The following is a 23,918-nucleotide window of genomic DNA, read 5'->3' on the forward strand; positions in this document are numbered from 1 at the left end:
CTGTTTAGTTTAGGATGCGGAAAACTGTAAACCCTGCGATTCAGAAGGTAATACTTCGTGATTTCATTGTATGTGGAAGGAGAGTCGCTATATACAAAAGGCCTGCGCCTGTCAACCAGGGCGAGCGCAATAGCCGCCTGCTCCGCGACCTCTGGCCTATCAGTCCGAACGGTAGCAGCGTTAACGCGTTGTGCTTTGAATGTTATTTTCTTTTCCAGCGCAAGCTCACCCCCTTTATTATGATTTATATTTCTGACTCACTCTTTTGGAACTGCCTTGTTTTTCACATCACTACAACTTGGCAGTGCAGACGTTCTACATATTCATTGAGTGAATACTGGGAAATGGACTAGGACATTTGTTGCGTGTGCGTTTGCACATCTACTGCAACAATTTATTTTTCATAACTTACTTATTTAATTTAGGAGACTGTAAAAGACAGGAACCTTATACTAACAGGAGGCCTTATTAATACAAAAAAATCTTAATGCTTATTAGTAGGCTTTTACCTCATGGTAAAAAATTTCAATAAAGATATCCTTATGATAAATGAAAGCCTATACGCTTGACAACGTTTTATCTGAGTTGCCCATTTGCAAGCTGAAACCGACGTGAAGGTGGTACTTATCCCGGGCCCTTGACATATGCCCAACCGTCAAACAAAGGGTTATTCCGAATGTGTCACTTCAGGAAGGCGTGTTACCCTCCTGCCCTTCAATGCGGTTGGCAAACACGCACAAGACGAAAGTGCTGCGCCAAGAGAGTCGTTAGTCCAAACCCACGAGGTACCGTAACACATCTAGCTTATCTTGCTGTAATTGAGGCTTGGATAAGACATGCATATTTTAAATCGACGGATCACGAATAAAAAAAAAAAAAGCTGCCCGCAAGAATCCCAGCAAGGTTTCTTTCATTTCGTACTTCGTCCTAGCGACTAACAGTATCTCACGAAGCATGGCGTTGACTTTGGAAGAGGTAGAGAAGGTGCTCTTTACTATCTCGTCAACCACCGAAAATTGGTCGCCGTGCTGATAGCCATTCCTAGGAAATTGTGTATGCGACGCCCAGCCACTTGCAACACCACACTGTTTTGCGATGGGAGATTCCAGGTGAGAGATAGGGTGGTCATGAAGATGAAGCCACGCTATTTTCTGTAGCAAGTTACGAATGAATGAGTGAATTCCTTCATTTAATGAGAAAAAGGAGGAGCACACATCGGTGAAAGAACGTCTCATCGCATTGGGAAAGGAGCGGGGGACAAAAAGAGGAAGCGCTTAAGTCCGGGTGGCAGGCGAAGTCGCACTTTATGTCGAAGAGAATATAAACGAGAGTTGGTGAAACCGGTTGAATTCTAGTGCAAATCTGTGGCGTGGCGAGTAAAGGAGTGGAGTCACCGCACAGCATCCGTCCTTTGCGGTAGTATACGCACCCGGCGTTCTTGGTAATAAACGTTTACTGAAAATCAATCTTTAAAAAATTATGCGGTTTTACGTGCCAAAACCACTTCCTGATTATGAGGCACGCCGTAGTGGGGGACTCCGGAAATTATGACTACCTGGGGTTCTTTAACCTGCACCTAAATCTACGCACACGGATGTTTTCGCCCCCATTGAAATGCGGCCGCCGTGGCCGGGATTCGATCCCGCGACCTCTTGTTCAGCAACCCAACACCACAGCCACTGAGACACGATGGTGCCCTCGGCGCAGCAGAATAGACGCCACGGAAATACACAGCCTACCCAATTTCGAACATCTACACCGCTTCTTGAACTCTTTGAAACTTTTCCCGGGGTATTAAGTTGGTTTAGTTACGTTTAATGACATAAAGACCGACTGTTGTGTGTTGTGCCCGACGTCTTCACACGAGAGGCAACAGCCGAGCGTCTTGGTGTCCCCTGCGCAGCTACGACAGCACGCTTCCAGCCAGCTGGAAGCGCCCACTGCAGGGCAAATCCCACTGCAGGGCAAAGGCCTCAAACGCCAGATTTTCGAGTAATGGGGCATATAATGCTTTCCTATTAAAAAGGTCAGCGATTCCCCATCTTCACAAGGTTTCCCATAATCTCAAAAAGATAGGCGAAGGTTCCAAAGCTAACGTGATCTTCTCTTGGCTGTGCAAACTAAGCGAGTTGTGTCAGTAAATACGCTGTCTTGATGGAAAAAGCACGTGTAATAAAACGTGCATTTGTAGATGCAACTACGTGTAGTTGTAGATGCAGCTTGTCAGCTGCATCTGTAAGTATTACTTCAGTACTTTTGACGGATAAAAAGATCGACTTCCGGATAAGGTCAACCTTTTCAGTCACATGCTGTCGCTTCAGTGTATATAAGCTGCTGTTTTCACGAATAAAGTTGAGTGGAAGTTAGCACTGTCTTTCGTTGTTCCCTTCGTATCACGTCCTTGCTCTATAAAGGATCTTTTACCCTGAATTAACGAGAAAAGATTGTGAGGCATTCGAGACCCTGACAGCATATCCAAGCTTTCAGTATACGTATGTCTTATATGCTATCTTTCCTATTTCCGGTGCCGCGTGCCTCCGGTTTCGTCGCAAGTAGTCAAAGGCACGTGAGGCGTCACTGCATATTGTGTCAATATGGGTTACCTATGATCTGAATGATGCCAATCCACTCACAGAAATTTATAGCATGATGTGCGGGTGATAGGAACTAGGTAAATGTGAGATCTAGAATTATTAGTTGTGCGCTTGCGTCTCACCGTCATGTATTGACATTTAGTGAGGTTCAGCTTCATGTGCCACCTGTCGCACCATGCTATGACTGAATGAATAGCGTTTTGGTTCAGGACAATGCGTTGGTGGGCTAGTTGGTGCGAATCCATGAATCCATAAGCACCATTTCCTGTCGTCTCTCTTGTGTCCGTTCTTTTGTGCAAAAGAAAATTGTCAATTGTTGTCGCCAAATTGTTGTCGCCAAACTACAAATTGTTGTCAATTTGTAGTTTTTTTTTGACATCTTAAAAGCAGGTAACGGCACTGCAGACAACACAGTCATCACCCAACAGCCCTGATGATGCTTTATGCAGTTTTGCAGGTGTTTATCTAAATGAGAAACAATGGAGGTGATAGGCCAACTCATTGAGGAACGCCAGAGCTAACATTGGCGACTGCGGAATCGATGTTAAATGCTTGCAATTCCTCGCGTCGTTCACCTGGATAATATTTAGCTTTCCTACTTCACACAAAAGGAATGTTGGACGTTACAGCACTGTGTGGTGAATATGAGCATTCACGTCTTTCAGCTGTCGCGAGCGGTGATGAAATGCATGCCTAATAAGAAATACAGCTAGTCTATGAATGCTGAGAATTATATTTGGCGCTTTGCATAGAAATTGGAAAGTCTCACAGACGTTTACACTAGGTTCGTCACAAGTAGGCTACATATTTATAATCGTTACATAAGGCACGCGAGCGTAAAATCCAGGCTCGTGACCCCGAGGCGAGCTTATGGACTTATACTAGCAAAAAAAAATTAAAAGCGAAAAACATCCCTGCTGGCATTGCTGTGCGAACGTGGCTTCTGCGCGTGTGAAGAGTGACATTCCCTCATAGTTTTGGAGCCCAAGATGGCGAACGTTGGCGTAAGGGTGGCTGCCCAAAAGGGATCCTACACAATCACTCTATATAAAACGATACTGTGGCACCACCGCGGGAGGCAGTGCGAAAGTATTTCTCATGAATGTACTCATAGAGTCAACGAGTATCGAAAGAGTGCGTGCGCTTAAGTCGCACTTTTGAAATTGCTGGCATGCTGCTGGATGCTCCAACAATTATTGACGCGAAAGCATAAAATGGCTCATTGAGCGAAAAACCCGTCGTCTTTAGCGGCGAAACGACACTTAAGTCCCATTGGCTGCGACGCCATGTACGTGGGCGCCTTGACAGAACAAAGCTTGCGAAAGGGAACTCCTGCGGCCGCGTGGCCGCGCCAGGTGTTGCGTGCGGGCAGAGGGAACCGTCGCGAAGCCACGTCACCCTCGCTCTCGCAAGCGCGTGTTATCCTCGCGTTCCGTGTCTGCGCAAGGTCGCGCCTGCGTTCTGTTCTAACTTCGCTTCGATAATCGCAATAAGGAAATTCATGTATGAACATAGTCGCAGTTTCACCCGAAAGGCGAAGCATCGATTGCGATAGCTAATTAGTAGACAGATATATGCAGTAAGGATAGCAGTTTGTTTGTCCGCGCAAATTTGTAAACATTCGCTTGCTAAAATGTGAAACAAAATCAAATAAATTGTGGTGTTTTACGTGCCACGACCACTTTTTGATTATGAGGCAGGTCGTAGTGGAGGACTCCGGAAATTTCGACCACCTGTGGTTATTTAACGTGCACTTAAATTTAAGTACACTGGGGTTTTCGCATTTTGCATTCGCTCGCTAAGTTAAAAGGCATGGTGTCATGCGCGCGTAAGCAAACATGAACGCATCTCACTCGAGGGCCGCGGAAGCTCGCTGTCACAGCGCTGGAGTAAGAAAGCGTGGCAGCAACAGCGAGCGAATTTACCTTCGCGCTGCCCCTTACATCAATGCAAACTAAGCGGCGAAAACACAGCGGACACGAAGCTATCAGCACTTAGCGCACTATGTTCCTATTGCAGATCGCTTTCAGGATAGGGCCCGCGCGGCTGCGCCATACCAAGCAGTCGCCGGAGTAGAACGCCGCCACCCCCCCTCCCCGCTCATGAGGCCAGATTGACCTCTCGGATCGAAGTGCACCGACCTTGTGCTGTCTAGGAGGTGTTGACCAAGCTCTCAGCGCACTCGTTTGCCCGTGCGGAGTTGATAACTTGAACCACCGCTCAGCGGCATTGAATTCGGCAATAATTATTTCGCATTCACAACTCTCTAAAAATGCTTAGGCGTCATCAGATTTTTTAAAGACTTCCAACCGGGAACAATTCATTTTTTTTTTCATTTCTCGACGCGACCGCGAACAGCGACAATCTTGGATAAGCCATGTGCGCCACGCACGCCCATTAAAATGTGTTTATTCATCATTATTATCATCATCAGCAGCAGCATGGTTACGCCCACTGCAGAGCAAAGGCCTCTCCAATACTTCTCCAACTACCCCGGTCATGTACTAATTGTGGCTATGTTGTCCCTGCAAACTTCTTCATCTCATCTGCCCACCTAACTTTCTGTCGCCCCCTGCTACGCTGCCCTTCTCTTGGAACCCAGTCCGTAACCCTCAATGACCATCGGTTATATTCCCTCCTCATTACATGTCCTGCCCATGCCCATTTCTTTTTCTTGATTTCAATTAGGATGTTATTCACACGCGTTTGCACCCTCCGTCACTCTGCTCTTTTCGTATCCCTGAACGTTACACCCATCATTCTTCGTTCCATAGCTCGTTGCGTCGTTCTCATTTTGAGTAGAACCCTTTTCGTAAGCCTCCAGGTTTCTGCCCCATTCGTGAGTACTGGTAACACACAGCTGTTATACACTTTTCTCTTGAGGGAGAATGGCAATCTGCTGTTCATGATCTGAGAATGCCTACCAAACGCACCCCAGCCCATTGTTATTCTCAATATTTTAGTCTCATGATCCGGATCCGCGGTCACTACCTGTCCCAAGTAGATGAATTCCCTTGCCACTTCGAGTGCCTCGCTACCTATCGTAAACTGCTGTTCTCTTCCGAGACTGTTAAACATTACTTTAGTTTTCTGCAGATTAATTTTTAGACCCACGCTTCGGCTTTCCCTCTCCAGCAGGGGCGTAGCCAGGGGGGGGGGCTTATGGGGCTTCAGCCCCCCCCCCCGAAATTTTTTCGCGCTGTCCATGCACCGCCGACCAAAGCAACCCCCGGCGCAGAAAATCATTCTGGATTTTGTCTAGAACGTATTTTTCATGCTCGAAAAGCCATCTCACCGCAAAAATTGCGAACTCGCGCTGGATTTCGCGGCAACGCCCATGCACCGAGAGTCACATAACGCAAGCAGCCCCATCCGAGCACAAAGTTTCAAGGACGTTTTGATGGCGAACGGGCTCGCCGCGGCATGTGGCGGAGACTGCGGAATCTACACTCTATCATGGAATCTACGGAGCGCGTGGGTGTCAATTCCGAAACTTTATGGGTATAAAGTGCTCATAAACTTTTGATCTGAAAAGTGCATTGACATTTCCAAACGTGTGCTTTAGATTTTCAATTGCGTAACTTTGTAAGTTTAATGTTCCCATAAATAATTGACGCCAAAGGTGCATTAACTTTTCCAAAGTCGCACATCGGGCTATGCAACGACACTAGCCAAATCAACGCACTATCAGAAAAGTTGACAAAGCCCGCAGCGAGGCCCGATGAGACGAAGCGTTGTGGTGGTTCATTCGTGCCGTCATGTCACATAAAAAATATCATTTTTTTTTTCACCTGCGCCAAAGCATCCAGTGAAGACGCTAAGGCCAGCCAAGGTAACTACGTTCTTATTTATTTTTTTCTACTATGACATTTAATCGCGAAGACCACGTTGAGCCTCTTCAATTTTGTTGTTCTCGCTCCCCTACCCGGGGGCTGCCAGAGCCAACCAGAGCGCATGCGTTTTTCTCGTGTTGCCCCGACCAGCGCGCGGCGCACTTCTGTACGCCTTCGGTTTTCTCTGGCCGAGTGCATTTTCGCCTGGCAGAGTTTTTGGACGCTTTCTAGCTAGCAGACGAGAAAAGGAAACAATGGTCGCTCACCGCCATCAATGTGGGGACTCGACGGATTGCACCGCGTTCACTTGAGCGCAACCTCTCCAGAAAGTCTTGTCTCGCCAGTGTAGGATACCGAGCAGTATTCACATTGTTCTTGGTGAACCAAGGCATTCGATTGTCACCAACATACTTTCCTTTGCGTATTTTTTTTTCGTTACGGTTCCCCCGCCCCACAAAAGGAAAAAAAAATGTTCCGGCGCAGCAAATTGTCGCATGGTGAAAGTTCTATTTTGTTACTTCTTTTGTGGAAAGTAATGGACCATGGGACGCTTCAGCTGCCGGATGCTCATTATATTATTGCGATAGCGATTATATGGAGACTCTAGGCGCATTCCTGCCGTCGCCGTCGCCCTCATATTCCGCATAAAGTCTAAGGGCGATAACATCGGGACCGAGCGCCGCATGCTGTATGTGCGAGTGAAAGCGTGTGTCTGTCGGGGGGAGGGGGAGGGGGATGGGTGAGCTGATGATGGTGGCTCAGTCTTGTGTGCGCAAAGAAGAAAAGCGGGGAGCAAGCGCGCCGCGCCTTCCGTCGCGCGTGGTACATCGGGGGGAGTGGATGGAATTGGGGTGGGATCTAGGATTCTGTGAATCTGTGATTGCGCAACATGTTTATTTGCCTTGTTTGACCCATTATATACCGTGACTTTTGCTTAGATACGTAGATTTATTGGAAACTTATACGTATGTTTAGAAATCTTGTTGCGAGGTTTTGTGTATACGTGCAGTGAACTTTGTTTCCAGTTGCAATTTTTTGCCCTTTATCAAGCTGTATCTTAGCATTTGTATATTCCATTGCATCTTCGCATTTCTATGTACGAGGTCGAGTCAAATGAAAGTGAGCCTACCCACCCCGCGCAATAATGGTTCTGTTCATTATCTGCAAGGCCTGCGCGTAGCACGCAGGCATCTCTCATTTACAAAAGTGGCACGCAGGTGTGAGCGTAAATGTCCTTTAATGCGCTCATAAACTTGGTTGAACATGGTTACGTGACGTAATGGACGCTCCAGAAGTTTAGCAGCGTGGTGCCGTGAGCTTTTGGACAGCTGAAGGTGTTTCCCGAAAAGAAATTACTCATCGTATGGCTGCCGTGTAGATTGAACATTGCATTTCATTGGCCAATGTGAAGCGTTAGAACAAACGGTTCAAAGAAGGACGTGAAAGTTGCAAAGACGATCCCAGACTGGGACAAAGCCATCGTGCAATCACCCCTAACAAAATTTCAAAGGTTTATGAGCTGATGACACAAGAACGGAGAATAAGCATCGATGAACTGGCAGAGCGTGTGAACATCAGTCACGGTTCGGTTCACCGTCACCGTTGACGCCATAATTCATGAACATCTTGGTTATCGGCCCTTGTGTGCGCAATGGATGCCCAAGATTTTGAATCTCCGCCAGAATACGGAGAAGTTCGGCGCTGCCTTTACTCATCTGATCCGGTATTACAATAAGGGTGACGATTTCTTGTCTGCAAGTGTGATCGAGGACGAACCATGGTGCCACTACTACGAGCCTGAAACACGACGGCAAAGCTTACAATGGAAACACTTGAATTCACCACCCCCTAAAGAAAGCAAAGGCCACCATTTCCGCCGGAAAGGTGTTGTTGACTTTTATTTTTCCATCGTCAGGGGCCATTACTGATAGAATTTACTGAATCTTGAGAGACTATCACTTGTTTACGATATTGTGAAACGCCGGATCGCCTGCGTGTCGCAGTCAAGAACAAACTACGTGAAAAATTGACGAATGGGTTCATCTTGTTCCACGACAATGTCCATCTCCAAGTCGCTGATGTGGTTAATATAAAACTGGTGAAGTTCAAGTGGGAAATGCTGCAATATCCGCCATACAACTCAGATCTATCGCCTTGCGACTTCCACATTTTGGGGCAACCGAAAAAACAGCTCATGGGAACCAGATTCGTCTCGGACGATGACGTGAAAGTCAGTTGCAAACGTTTTGAAGCAGCAACCCAAGGAGCTTTATGAGACGGGAATTACGCGACTCGTTAGTCAATGAGAGAAATGTCTAAATGTCTAAATGTCAAAATGCTCATGGAGGCTACTTTAAATATTGTACCCCGTTTGTCATATATTTGCATTGGCTCACTTTCATTTGACTCGCCCTCGTATACGCTGCAGAACTCCTGCTTCTGATACGTGCTCTCTGCTGCCAGTATAATTTCGGTGCAATTACTCACGATACACGACCGGTGATAGATGTTTCTGCGTAATACATTGGAACAAATGACAGCGTCATTGACATTTTTCACTGGCCGTTGCATATGTACAAGGATGTAAACAATGACCTTGAATGACAAAGTTTCATTAACATATTTGTCCTCAACTTGTTCATTGCATGGCCTTTGCATTTTTCATATCAGCGACATGCACTGCTTTGCGGATTTCGAACTGATGTAGTTCTAAAGTTCATGTGATATTTTCTTTATTATTAAATAGACAAAAACATGGAAGCATTGACATCAGTTACGTTGGGCACGATTTTTGGCACATACGAATATAATACTTTATGAAAAAAATACGTATTTTACTTGTATTGACAGTGCGTAGCGTTCAAGAATTCGTTTGCAGCATCTTTGGCAATGGCAATGAACTTATTATTCATGTATTTGATCCCTAGGCAAATTATATAAGAGGAAGCTTAGCTTGGGCGCAACTCCGACACGGCCTATTCAGATACATGTAAAACGCAAAAACGCTTTTCTGAGATAACTCCTGAATCGCTTTAATGAAATTTGTTGCATTTGAGAGAGTAAGTTAAATTCTATTGTCTGTTGGAAGCGGAATTTCGACTTAGGGCCAGAACTTTGTTTAAAATATTTTGAAAAATTCGATACTTCGAAAAAAAAATAGGACGAAGTTTACAAATTAAGAGCTCTTCATCAAGAATAGATATCGCGGTTCTGTACACGGCACCCACTACACCATTCATTCAAAGCGGACAAATAGGATATGTCTAATTGTATCTTACATGAATTGGTTATGTTATGTACAAGGGTTCTGCAAGAGCCGTATTTCCGTAATACTTAATTTTTTGAGACTCATGTGTAACATATTAATTTTGTCCGCTGTAGACGCTATGTTATGTGCAATTCACGGAATTGTGATGTAAATTTTCATTGCTGATTTACAGATTTATAAACTTAATTGTCTCGTTTTCTGAAACTTTTCGATTTGTGCCACTTTTCAATAAAATATTGACGACATAAACCGAAAACTCGAAACAAACAGGCACTAGAATTTAATATATTTTGAAATGCAACAAATATAATCAAATTTGGTGCAGTGGTTGCCGAGAAAAACGAATTGTCCTTCTACTTGTATTTAGATAGGAGCATCCGACCTAAATTTTCCACTTAGGAGGAGGCCGAGCTGCAATGTGAGCGCCCCCCCCCCCCCCCCCGAACGAAATTTCTGGCTACGCCACTGCTCTCCAGGTCAGTGAGCATGCATTGCAATCGGTCCCCTGAGTTACTAAGCAAGCCAATATCATCAGCGAATCGCCAGTTCCTAAGGTATTCTCCCTTAACTCTTATCCCCAATTCTTCCCAATCCAGGTTTCTGAATACCTCCTGTAAACACGCTGTGAATAGCATTGGAGAGATCGTATCTCTGTGCCTGACGCCTTTCTTTATTGGAATTTTGTTGCTTTCTTTACGGAGGACTACGGTGGCTGTGGAGCCGCTATAGATACCCTTCAGTATTTTTACATACGGCTCGTCTACACCCTGATTCCGTAATGCCTCCATGACTGATTAGGTTTCGACTGAATTAAACGCTTTCTCGTAATCAGTGAAAGCTATATATAAGGCTTGGTGATATTCCGCAGATTTCTCTATCACCTGATTGATAGTGTGAATATGATCTATTGTTGAGTAGTCTTTACGGAATCCTGCCTGGTCCTTTGCTTGACAGAAATCTAAGGTGTTCCTGATTCTATTTGCGATTACCTTAGTAAATAGTTTGTAGGCAACTGACGGCAAGCTGATCGGTCTATAATTTTCCAAGTCTTTGGCGTCCCCTTTCTTATGGATTAGGATTATGTTAGCGTTCTTCCAAGTTTCCGGTACTCTCGAAGTCATGAGGCATTGCGTATACAGGGTGGCCAGTTTTTCTAGAACAACCTGCCCACCATCCTTGAACAAATCAGCTCTTACCTGATCCTCCCCAGCTGCCTCCCCCCTTTGCATATCTCCCAAGGCTTTCTTTACTTCTTCCGGCGTTACTTGTGAGATTTCAAATTCCTCTAGAGTATTCTCTTTTGCATTATCGTCATGGGTGTCACTAGTACAGAATAAATCTCTATTGAACTCCTCTGCCACTTCAACTATCTAATCCATATTAGTAATAATATTGCTATCTTTGTCTCTTAACGCATACATCTGATTCTTGTTTATTCCTAGTTTCTTGTTCACTGCTTTTAGGCTTCCTCCGTTCCTGAGAGCATGTTCAATTTTATCCATATTATACTTCTCCTTATGTCAGCTGTCTTACGCTTGTTGAGTGACTTGGAAAGTTCTGCGGGTTCTATTCTAGCGTAGGGTTAGAGGCTTTCATACATAGGCGTTTTTTGATCAAATCTTTCATCTCCTGCGATAGCTTACTGGCATCTTGTCTAACGAGGTTACCGCCGACTTCTATTGCACACTCCTTAATAATGCTCATAAGATTATCGTTCATATCTTCAACACTAAGGTCCTCCTTCCTGAGTTAAAGCCGAATACCTGTTCTGTAGCTGGATCCGGAATTCCTCTATTTTCCCTCTTACCGCTAACTCATTGATCAGCCATGTGTTTAGCACTTGTTTAACTGCATGAAGCCCTAATGGAACGGATCGGATCGGAAAACATTTATTGGGCTCTAGAAAAGATCTTCGCGGCTTCAGACGGCGTCTTCCATCTTCTGATGGATTCTTCTGTCTGCAATCACAGGGTTGGTGCCCTAGTCCAAGGCTCACTGAGTATGGCCAACCCGCGAGCTCGCTCTACTAGGCGCTTTTGGCCGTTCAAGCTTACGCTGGAAAGCATACTCTCCCACTGTTCCGCACTCGGGTTTTTAATTTTATAGATAGTTGGGGACTCAATATTCTGACAGGCCCATGATATGTGGTACAGATCTGGTTTCTCTCCGCACCATGGGCACTTAGCCTCATATTGTGTAGGGAAAATTTTATTCAGAAGGTTTAAATTCGGGAAAGTACCCGTCTGCAGTTGTCGCCATGCAACAGCATCCTCTCTGCTTAGATCCTTATCCGGGGGTGGGTACTTCAGTCTGACCCCTTTATAATAATTTAGTATATCTGAGTAGCCCATGGGTACTAACTCGGGTTCCTCAAGGCTGGATGTGTCGGACGCCCGGTTGGTATGCCCTCGAGCTATCCTATCCGCCTCTTGGTTCCCTGTTATGCCAGTGTGCCCTGGTACCCAGATTATGGTATGGTGAACTTTGTTTCCCGGGTCGCATGAGCAGAGTATATGGCGTGCTTTGCGCCCAATTCTGCCGTTTGTATAATTGCGGCATGCTGCTTGAGAGTCTGTTATTATTGTTAGGGACCTGCCAGATCGATAGCCCTCCAGTGCTGCCAGAGCCACAGCTGCCTCTTCGGCCTCGACTACCGTGCAGTCCTGTAGTGATGCGCTGGTGATCTCCTTGAGGTCCGAATTAACCACCGACGCCACTGCTCTGCTGTTGTGTCTTCCGTCTTTGACGAACGTTGCCGCGTCCGTATACCTTGTGTTGTCCTTGTTCGCCAAAGTTCTCTGCACGTACTCCGCTCTTGCCTCTCTACGCGCCTTGTGCAGGTTCCGGTCCATATTCTTGGGTATCGGTGCGACGCGCAGTGTACTGCGATACTTGTCCGGAATGGCCTCGGTACGTTCGATCTCTTGGATCATGTTGCCGCCGCCATATCTTCGCAGGAGCACCCTTCCCGTGGGGGTCTGCATCAACCTACGTGCCTGAGAGCATAGTAGTGCTTCTCTTAGTTCACTGAAGGTATTGTGCAGTCCCAGGGCCAGCAGTTTCTCGGTTGATGTGCGCTGCGGCAGGTGAAGCGCAGTTTTGTACGCCTTTCGCAGTATGGCGTCCGCTTGTTCTTCTTCTTGCTTGATGCATTTGTGGTAGGGAAGGCTATACACCACTCTGCTAACCACGAGGCTCGTGACTAGCCTAAGTGTGTCGCTCTCCTTCATACCGTGTCTCTTGCTAGATACTCTGTTGATCATACGGGCTACCTGCATGGTGGCAGTCTTCAGCAGTGTCAGAGTATGATTGCACCGTTGATTGGATTGAAGCCACATCCCCAGGATCCGAATGGTGGTCTTCTCCGGAATGCGTTGTCCCGCGAGGTAGACGTTGAGGCTGAGCTCATCGCTTGTAGGGACCGTTCGATTTTGTTTGCCTCGCCACACCCTTAGGAGCTCGGACTTCTCCGTCGAGCAGGTGAGGCCCCTGGCCCTAACGTAGGTTTCTACGCAGGTGGCCGCTTTTTGCAGGCACTCTTCTTTTTCGCTGAGCGATCCCCGGTTCACCCATACCGTGATGTCGTCAGCGTAAATGGCGTGCCGTATGCCTTCAAGTTGTTCGAGTTGTCTTGCTAGCCCGATCATTGCGACGTTGAAGAGGATGGGGGAGATGACCGACCCTTGAGGAGTTCCCTTGTTTGGGGTGCGAAACTTCTCTGATCTGACTGCTCCCAGGCCGATTGTTGCGGTCCGGTTAGAGAGGAAGGCCTTGACGTAGCCATGAATCCTTCTGCCACAGTTCAGGCTATCCAGTCCTGTGAGTATGGCTTCGTGGCTGACATTGTCGAAGGCTCCTTTAATGTCCAGTGCCATGATGACGTGTTCGCTGTTTCGTGGGACGTTGCTGAGCACCTCCTCCTTGAGCTGGAGGAGCACGTCTTGCGTCGATAATTTAGCGCGGAATCCAAACATGCTGGGGGGGTACAGCTCGTTGTCCTCCATATAATTTTGTAGCCTCATTGTAACCACCCGCTCGTACAGCTTGCCTAAGCATGACGTGAGAGAGATTGGTCTAAGATTTTCTACTTGCAGTTTTTTGCCAGGTTTTGGAATCATCACTACCTCCGAATGCTTCCACTCCTCGGGTACTGTCTCCTCCGCCCAGTGCTTGTTGAGATAGTCAGTAAGTTCGACTACCAGCTCATCACTCAGGTTGCGAATCAGCGCGTTTTTTATCTTGTCTGCGCCTGCAGCCGTATTCCTAGTGGTATTTCTCATTGCTGCGTATACTTCCTCTTTGGTTATAGGCCTGTCCAGATCAGAATTTTCTTTCCCCTTGTAGCACTCCGTGTAGGCTGCTGGGTCACCGTCCCCGAAGCACTTGTGCCTTACTCTTTCCATGAGCTCATACTCTGAGCCCTGAAACTGGTGAACCAGCCTCTGTACGGCCTTGTTGTTCTCCGACTTGGTTTTAGTCGGGTCCAGGAGTGCTTTGAGTATGCTCCACGTTCGAGCGGTACTCAGGGTTCCGCTTAAGGAATTGCTAAATTGCTGCCAATTTGCTCGCGCCAATTGTTCCGCATACTCTTCTGTCTTTTGCGTAATTTCCGCAATCTTCAGCTTTAGCTTCCTATTAAACTTCTGTCTCTTCCACCTTTTGGTCAGGCTCTGTCTTGCCTCCCATAGCCGAAGCAGTCTAGAGTCAACCTCCGGTATTTGCTCTGTGCAGTCGATCTCCTTGGTGTACTCGCTTTGCCTTTCCTTCAGAATATTCCCCCATTCCTCGATTGACAGTATCGCGCCCAGCGGATGTCCATCACAGGCTTGTCTAAAGGCGTCCCAATCCGTTATTTTTGCTGTGCCTATCCGACGCTTTACGTGAGCCATTCCAATTTGCGTCTTGATGATGTAATGATCACTACCCAGGCTTTCCAGCATATTTTCCCAGACCGCCTGTCTCGCTCTTCTTACGAAGGTGAGGTCAGGGCTGGTGTCCTCCTGGACGCTGTTTCCCATCCTGGTGGGGACCTCTGGGTCAGTTAAGAGTTGGCAGTTTATGTTGTCAGCCGCCTCCTTGACTGTCGTACCCTTTTTATCGGTGGTCTTGTATCCCCAGCTAGGATCCTTGGCGTTGAAGTCTCCAACGATTACAAGCGTGTTGTTTTTAGCCAACCTGCTCACACCGTGGAAAAGGTGCGTGAATTTGCCCTTCTTCTGCTTTGGAGGACTGTATACGTTTACAATAAAAGTACTTCCCCCGTTCTTCTTTTTCGGTATAATTTCGGTAATCTCATGATCTATGTCTGTGTCGGCAATCTTGTCGTGTGCTATGGCGGCAAGGGTGTTGCTGATCAGAATGGCTGTTCGACCAGTGACCTCATTTACTTGGCATGTAAACCCTTGTAATTTTGGCGTGAAGCCCCAGGTCTCTTGCAGAGCAATGACGTCGGGCGGAATTAACTGCTTGTTGATGAACTGTTGTAATTGTCCTTGTTTTCTTCGGTAGCCTCTGCAATTCCACTGCCAGGTTTCAAGTTTTTCGTTTTTGCCTTTTCCTTTATTGGGTCTGGCCATGATTAATTATCTGAATACAGGCCTAATGTTGGACGTCGCTGGTCAAATTTGTCTTTGACCCCTTGTGTTCTTTCTTGTTTACGCATGTTGCGTATGTCTGTGTTTTGCATCTCTATTCGTTGCTCTATTATGTTGAATTTCTGTCTCATCTCTGCCATGAACTTGACAAAATATTCTGGTGCTTCTGATGCCTGTTCTTGTGGATGCGATGGCCTGTGAGGGGCTCCCGACTGGAGGTCCCTAACTGCTCTCATTAGCTCTTCAATCTTCTTATCCTGCTCCTCTACCTTCTGTCTGAGGACCCTATTTTCTTTTTCTAACTGAGTCTCGTGTGTACTGATGTTATTTCGACTATTGTTACCCGAGTGCGGAACAAGCGATTTGGGAGGGCCTGCATCCCAGCTCACCTTGCCGTTGTTAGTGTTGTTGTTGGGCTTCTGCTTCTTCTGGTGCCGCTGCTGCTGCGGCTGTTGCTTGCCTCCCTTGATGCCTTGGGACGACTGGGGAGCGTTGGTCCGTGATCGGCTTCGTGAACGGTTCCGTGAACGGCTCCGCGAACTCCCCCTCCGCTCCTGGCTCTGGTTCCGGGATTGGCTATGGTCGCCCTCTGAGCTGAGCCATCTCTTCCGATGCTGCTGCTGCTGTTGCTGCTGCAGCTGCTGCTGCTGCTGCTGCCCACTCCGGCTCTTTTGGCGGCTTTGCCGCCCGCCATAGGCCGGCCCGCGAAGCTCCTTGAACTGCTTCAGGCGCTCCTTGCAGTCTCTGGACCCGGTGGCATGGTCACCTCCACATACCAGGCACTTTGGCTGGCATTGATGTCCTTCCGGCGGGTTCCGTGCTCCACACTGCCTGCAGGCCTTGGCATCCGGCGTCGGACATACGTCAGATCTGTGGCCTTGTTGACCGCAGTTGTAGCACACTTGCCTCGTCGGTCGGTATGGGTGGAATTTGTATTCGCCTCCCCACCAATTGACCATCCTGGGAATGAACGGAAGCCACCAGCATGCCCGAAAATTTGTAGCGTGTACTTTGTTCGCGAAGAGACACCGACGAATACACAGTCTTCGTATGTGCATACAATGTTCCCACAGGCTTACCGCAAAGTGAATGCTACAGCGGAGGAAAGTCGTACAATCAATGCGCGCGCCTTGTAAGTCTACGGTGCACCGGAAAAGAAATTTTTATGCAGCTTTTAACACCTTTGGGTATAACCTTGACATGGCTCGGTTCACTTTTCGCGCAAACAAAGAAAACACTCTCAAACGGGTAAACGTTCGGACCATGTGCAACGCAAACGATTTATTGGGTGTGTATAATTTTTTTTCATGCACGTAGTGTCATGCACATATCACTGATGTTCATACCTTGAAACATAATACCATGGAGGCATGTCACTGTCAGGACATACCATACGCGCGTATCATTCATGGTATGATAAAAAGACATGTAATGTATGCTATGTCGTTCATGTATGTAATAAACGTAATCTCTGCGTTTCATGTCATATGTAGGCACGCTATTCCTGATCTCATGACATGCATCTCATTAATGTCATTACATCTCATTCATGACACGTATCTCATTGCTGACATCGCACGTAATGTCACGCGTAATGCAAAAGCGGTGGAAGGCGATGTTGAGGATTTGAAGGTATCGAAAAGACGCCGTCGCGTCCATTAAAGGCACGTTCACACCGAAGGCGGAGCGGACAAGCGGCCAAGCGGCTCCGGCCAAGCGGTCGCGGATTTTCCGCTTTGCGGAAAATACGTGGCCGCTTTGCCTGATCGCGCTCGGACCAATTTTTTCCGCGCGGTCATGTTGGCCGCTTTGGCCGCAGCCAAGCAGAACCCGACCCGGCGGAAGCGCTGGTGAACGAATGTAAACATCCCGCCGATCAGAATGCAAATGGCGTCCACCATGTCGGAGCCAACTGTGTTCTCCGCGGAACTGCTGCTGGACATCATCAAACAGTATCCGGTCCTGTACGACAAAAGTCATCCAACGTACAAGGAAGCGGAATATAAGAAAGAGATATGGAAGAAGATTTCGCAGGATTTGGGTGTGACTGGTAAGTGCACATCACCTAGCCAATAGCGTAATGGGTAAATTCCTCGTTGGCGTCGCCTATTCTCCTCGCACGGGTGCTTCGGACAGTCTTTCTCGCGCCTGCAGCGCTCGTGTTGTATCAATCATCCCGGATTATACCTTTCTCGTGCCTTGCGGCGCTCTACCTTCAAAAATAACATCACTGATTATACCGGGGCTGCAGTAGGGGCCGTACTCGAGTCATGGAGCAGTATCTTCGCTCGTGCCGGGTTTTTGCGTTTGGTGCTCTTCGTGACTTTTCAGAACATTGTAACTCAAAGGGGACCATTAAAGAACGCTTTTGTGAGAGGAGAATAGGTGACGCCAACTAGGAATCTACCACGTTGTGTTGTCACGATGGTTTAAAACGACGGTGTCACGACGATGTTTAAAAAGCGTATGTAGGCATAATATGCGACTTGTACGCTGAACACGTAACATATATATACTTAGAGCGTTGCTCCACGCAATCCGACGATCACGTCGAGTTGCGCGTATCTGTAGGCAACGCCCGCGCTTCAGCTTGTGATATGCGTTTACAAACCGTGCGTTTTTACAGCCGCGGATGTGTGTTTGTTTAATATGTGGACAAACTGCGCGTTATCTCTTGAATACATACATTATCGGTGTCTAGACGTATGCTAAAGTGCACTGGAGCTTGAACATACGCCTGAAAATTAATCGAGCACCATGCGTGTGAAGACGGATAGGTGGAAGCTCCGTCGTTTTCTTTCATTTCATACAACTAAGGGGCTATACGGCGTGCCTGCACTTATTTTCGCTATTTTTGTTGAGTTTGCTTACCCAATTACAAATGAAATGTATAAAAATCACTGTGCTGGACTAGTCGGCATGCTGCTGCAAAAAATGTAAGATGTATCGCTTTTACCATGTAGATGCACATGTGTACAGCGTTTGAATGCTTTCGTTCTTGCTTTGCAGATGGAATTTGCCAAGCCAAATTCAAAAATTTGAAAGATAACTTCACAAAAACTAAAACTAAAATAAGGGACAAGATGAAGAGTGGGGCCGGAGCCAAAGATGTGCCCACAGTTAAATGGAAGCACTTTGAGGCACTGATCCCAATCATGGAAAAAGTGTACGAGGAGACAATGTAAGTGGTGTTACCGTTAGGCCGATACCAATTTCCACAGCATTATGGTGCTACTTTATTGTCGGTTTCACTTGCAATGTACAACATAATTACACCACAAGTGCTTGTGACTCTTGCTTTTTGTAGCACGTCATTATTTCAAATCATATTGACCGCAAAAAAGACGGGGACAGAGGAAGAAAACACATAAACAGTACGGGCGGTAACTTTCAGTTGAAAGTTACCGCCCGTACTGTTTATGTGTTTTCTTCCTCTGTCCCCGTCTTTTTTGCGGTCAATATGATTTGCAGTAAGTACCAACTAGGTCAAACTCAAGTTCTTCTGAAGCATATACGTCATTATTTGTTTTGATCAGTATGCTCATTTCTTGTCAATACGAACTACTTTTACACACCCGCCGTGGTTGCTCAGTGGCTATGGTGTTAGGCTGCTGAGCACGAGGTCGCGGGATCGAATCCCGGCCACGGCGGCCGCATTTCGATGGGGGCGAAATGCGAAAACACCCGTGTACTTAGATTTAGGTGCACGTTAAAGAACCCCAGGGGGTCAAAATTTCCGGAGTCCCCCACTACGGCGTGCCTCATAATCAGAAAGTGGTTTTGGCACGTAAAACCCGATATATTATTACTTTTACAGCATTTGCAGCAACATTGCCTTTGAGCAGACAGGAGGGTAAGTTGAGGAGACTATCTCTCAATTTGAAGTTGACTTTGTCCTGCAACTTCACTGTTGCATGTGATTATGTAAATTTTATGCGTGGTAATATTATTCCATAGAACTCATGCAAACATAAAGCTATAGTAATATGTGATGTCGTTTTCTACTACACTGCAGTGACTTTGATGGATCGAATGTGCCTCGAATGTTCATTAAAAATCAACAAACATCTGGCCAGCATCAACAGAGCATTAGATGCGTAGCTGGAGCAAATGTTTTTATTTATGCTTGATGCAGATCAGACAAGTCTGCCGAAAGTGGCACCGGAAGCCAGGATGACTCCCAACTTGAACTTTCATTGAATGAGATCCATGAGGTCGGGTGGATGGATTTCGAGGCAGGCAGCAGCTCTCATCGAACTTCCAGCAGTGGCACCTCTGAAACGTAATAATATCATGTTTTATTGCATGCTGACTTATGGAAACCAAGCTTTGTAATGTGCTACCCAGTGCATAACTTTGTGCTATCTTTCCTGCAGGCCACAACAGACAGATTTGCAGGAACTGGAAGTGGAGGCTCCAAATAGAAGGGGAGGAACTTGCTGTGGAATGTGGTGTGTTAAAATTGTTGGAGGTATATACAATAGGTTTAATCTTTCCGCAGTGCATCAAGGTCACGAAAATATCGAAGGACTTCAAGAAGCCAGAAGACGTAAGTTGTGAAATATATGACGTAAGCTGTGTGGAGCATTATGAAAACGTATATATTGTCCACTTGCAGTCCTTGCGACGATGACTCTGGGGCCCTGGCTGTGGCAGCTGAGTGTCTTAGCCACATTAGGCATCAAGAGAACAAAGGGAGCAGCAGAAAGACGTACTGCACCATTTTGCGCATACCATGGTTGGTATGCTACGCACTTTACCTGCAGATGACCAATTCGACATCATGCATTCTGTGCACAACCTAGTGTACGATAAAATCAGAGGTCAGACGACGGGAAAATCCAAATGAATAAATTGTAGTTTATTAGTACCGTACTGTTTCTTGTATTTTATTTATTGCTGTAATACTTCCAGTGCTCCAAGCCAACTTTGTTTAGACTAAAACTTTAGACATCAATGAACACAAGATTGAATTGGCTAGATGGTGAGATCATACAAAAAAATTGCATAGAGTCATCAAGGTACGTCTTTAGCGGAGCATGATGATGTGCTAAGTAATTTCATTGTCGAAAATTCATGTTTGCTAAAGTGCATTTGGATGGTTAGTTTTCTGTGTAGCCAGCGTGTTCTTCTGGGGATTTTTTTAGGAATTCGTAGGATAAACTAATTAGCTGGATATAATACAGACCTGCATTCCCATGTGTGTGCACTTATGAAACAACAAGGGCAATAAAAATGAAAATGATTAGTAAGTGGGTAATTCATGACATACTGGTTGCATTTATTTTTGTTGTATTGTTTCACTGATGTTATTATGCTTCAAAACTGTGTAAAGTCGAACTTACTTGGCTGGTTACCATCTGCAGCCTTTTACGGGGCTCTCCTGTCACGGCACCCTTCCCTCTGTGATGAAATATCACACAGTTTGTCGCGCATGGCATAAGCAACCCTGAATATGAAGGATTTCCATTAGAGCACCTTATTTACGAAGCATAATTTCCCTAAATATTGTTTCTTTCCTTAAGTTAACTGAAATACTGTGTGATACAGCAAGAACATCTGCAGACCCAACACACACATTGTAATAATGAAGCGAAGCATTTGTGGCGCACATCATTCTATGTAAACTGGCTAATTTTTGTCCAATGCAATGTACAACATCCTGCAATGTTCATTCACAACACAGGTTCCTTGGGCATTGTTATCACATCACGTTTATCACTGGCATCGTTATGTGCAGGGTTTGTGCACTGCGCAATCTAGATATAAATGCAAAGAGGAGTTGAGGCAGATGCGCAATGTAAGGCGCTTCATAATGGACGATGAGGCAAGGATGGAGGGGAGAGTCCCAATAACAGACAGGTGTAAACACATGAAAAATTCTCAAAATTTTATAACCGCTGTGTGACAGTGCCGCAAGAACTGGTGTTGCAAATGTAAGAAATGTTAGCAAACTGCTGATTTCATTGAAATTAAATACTATACCATCAAAGGTTCTGTGCATTGCGATACCTGACATCTTGCACTTGGTTATCTGTAGGTAATGTTTGAAACGTCATGTTTGAAAATGCAGAACATAGATGCGCTTTTCATTTGCTCAACATAGCAGTGACAGTTTTAAATTGAAACCTGTTGGGGATATCTATACATGCACTATTCCAATGAAGGCCCTGTGTTCATTGCAGATGCGTACGAGGCAATACTGCATGCACTGGTTTTACGTTGTGATATCTTGTTAGAGTGGAACATAGGTGTTCCCTCGTAGTATACTGGTGGAAAACATGCAATCGTAAGAAATACCAGGGGCAGTACATACATATGTATGTTTGTTAGTGCACACAGATGCACCAATGTAGTGGCACACCAACTGACATGAAATCGTCGCACGCTAGGCAAAAAATGTTAGCTATAACTATGTGACTGCAACTTGTGTGTGCATGGAAGCAATACTTCCGTAGTTCTTCCAACATTACGTGGCTGAGTGGCAACCTGCACCATTCAAGGTGACTAGTGCTCCATTGTGTCTGCCTTCGGCTCTCCAGTTTCCATCAGCCACGTTTCTTTGCCAGTCCTCGGTGTCGGCAGTGCCCGGAGGACAGTACGTGGCCTTTGATTCAGGCGATTCTTTCAAAAGAAAGTCGTGTAGCACGACACATGCGGATACTGTCCTTCTGATGTTCCCTTCCTTGTCTTTGAAAGGCCACCGAAGGATCCGCCATCTCTGCGCCATAATTCCAAAAGAATGTTCGACAACTCTGCGAGCCCTGCTCAATCGGTAATCCAATATTCTCCTTTGCTGTAGCTCTTCAAATTGTGTGGTGGTGCTGCTCTCTGCACTGCAAGCTTGTTTTGTTGCTATCGATGAGCTCTCTGAGAGAACAGGGTGAAGAACTGTAAAAACGGCGGGTGTTTTACAGTATAGCAGACTCACTGAGGTGACAAGGTTGGACTGATAAACTGGCTTGCACTGCTGTTGCAATGCTTTAATAAGATTGTATTGAATGCTATGTGTTGTCTAAGACCTTTCAGGATGTCATTATTATGATCCGTGCACCTACACAGCGAAAGCCTCACTATAAGTCTATATATTCCACCAAACTTGTATACGTTTGCTAAATGCAGACATGCCAGCAAAAAACCGCAAGGACAACATTTTATAAGCTGTACTGCGATTGATGAACATAGCAAGGCCCAAAAACCATTAGTTACGTGCGAAAATGCTAGTAATTACTACAGAATGTGTAACGATAGTGGTGATGTCACTGCTCACATTTTCTGGAATATGGCCTCATCATATGTAAGTCTTTAGAGGGAAAGCCTCATCACCGACAAAAAAATATGGAACGCTGCCTATCCTCCCAAGAGTTGCAGGCGCAGGAACTCCAAGGCTGTCCTCAATAATTTTTTGCTTGCAGGTTGCTTCTGCTAAAGATCCCACCATCTGACTCGCTTCCATGGTGACCAATTTGAACATACAGGAAGCTGGAATACAAACAAGTAAACAAACAAACAAGTACAACCAAATTGAGATAGCACTGTGACTCATCAGTATACAACACACTGAACTGTACCGTAGATCAATGTCGGCCCTGGAGATGATGAAGTAACCAGTTTGCTATGAATTCGACCAAGGAGTGACTTAGGCGCAGAATCTTGGTGTGAGCTGCTTGGTGGCTATTTAATTTGAGCAAAATTTAGGCCACAAAATAAACAAAGACGAAAAACACAAATACGATGAGCACCAGCTGAGAGGCCTGCGCAGTACCATGATGACAACTGTCATTATAGTGCCAGTCAGCTAGTACGGACACTTTACTAATCCTGTAAATCACGTTTGTTTGAACGCACTCTCTTTTCCACTCGTAATATAATTTTCTTTATTATTTTTCTCTTATTATTTGTTATAAACAACAGGTGCATACCTTCACAAATTGTTATTGTGTCACTGTAGCCTTTCTCACAGTATTTCTTTCCGAACATCTACATTAGTCTCAAGATTTTAAATCTGCAATAGAAAAAGAAATACACCCTGTTGAGTCACTTCCGACAAAATAATTGGCCCTTAAAAAGTAAGGAAGCTATACATAAGCTGTACATATGTTTTTGTGCAATGCATCTATTGATATATTTCTTCCAGTCTCAACAAACCCTCCTCCTATACTGCAGTGCGAAAAATAGCTGGAAGGAACTTTGCATACCTGCTTACTGGTACATACGAGATGTGAGGGAAACTACTTGTAACCAAAATAACACCAGGTAGTACTGCATGGCGGTTATGCAGTTCATTTAAAACTTCGAAGAAAGACAAGCATGACAAGAAGAATAAAGAATCAAAATATTTCTGAAAATTAGACTTTGCTGAACTGCCACTATGCGAGATGGTATGATTGAATGTGTGTACCTGTAGTTTGCGTCGTTCACAGCGAGCAGTGATTTGCTGAACGTATTTTTGTAATTTCGGTCTCGGCTTCCTGAGTTTGCCGGGCACTCAACATTCACGTGCTTGCCATCTATTGCACCAAGGCAATGTGGCATGTCCCACTTTTTCTCGAACTCTCTCACAACCTGTGGTCAGCGACACAAAATGCATTAAATTCAGACAAAGCAACATCTGTGGACGTGCAGTGCA

General features: G+C 45.8%; 2 protein-coding genes across 2 annotated transcripts; one reads left to right on the forward strand and one right to left on the reverse strand.

The window, feature by feature from the left end:
- Positions 1 to 1,903: 1,903 nt before the first annotated feature.
- On the reverse strand, positions 1,904 to 16,248 carry LOC139055820 (arginine/serine-rich coiled-coil protein 2-like). The gene is made up of 3 exons (XM_070533365.1): positions 15,679 to 16,248; positions 14,669 to 14,911; positions 1,904 to 1,957 (listed from the first exon to the last, which is right to left on the reverse strand). Exons 1-3 carry the CDS (start codon positions 16,246 to 16,248, stop codon positions 1,904 to 1,906), a joined length of 867 nt encoding a protein of 288 aa, XP_070389466.1.
- A 940-nt stretch (positions 16,249 to 17,188) lies between these two features.
- On the forward strand, positions 17,189 to 19,575 carry LOC139055821 (transcription factor Adf-1-like). The gene is made up of 3 exons (XM_070533366.1): positions 17,189 to 17,339; positions 18,299 to 18,470; positions 19,425 to 19,575. Exons 1-3 carry the CDS (start codon positions 17,189 to 17,191, stop codon positions 19,573 to 19,575), a joined length of 474 nt encoding a protein of 157 aa, XP_070389467.1.
- Positions 19,576 to 23,918: the final 4,343 nt, after the last annotated feature.

The sequence above is a fragment of the Dermacentor albipictus genome, chromosome 2 (assembly GCF_038994185.2).
Source record: "Dermacentor albipictus isolate Rhodes 1998 colony chromosome 2, USDA_Dalb.pri_finalv2, whole genome shotgun sequence".
NCBI lineage: Eukaryota > Metazoa > Arthropoda > Arachnida > Ixodida > Ixodidae > Dermacentor > Dermacentor albipictus.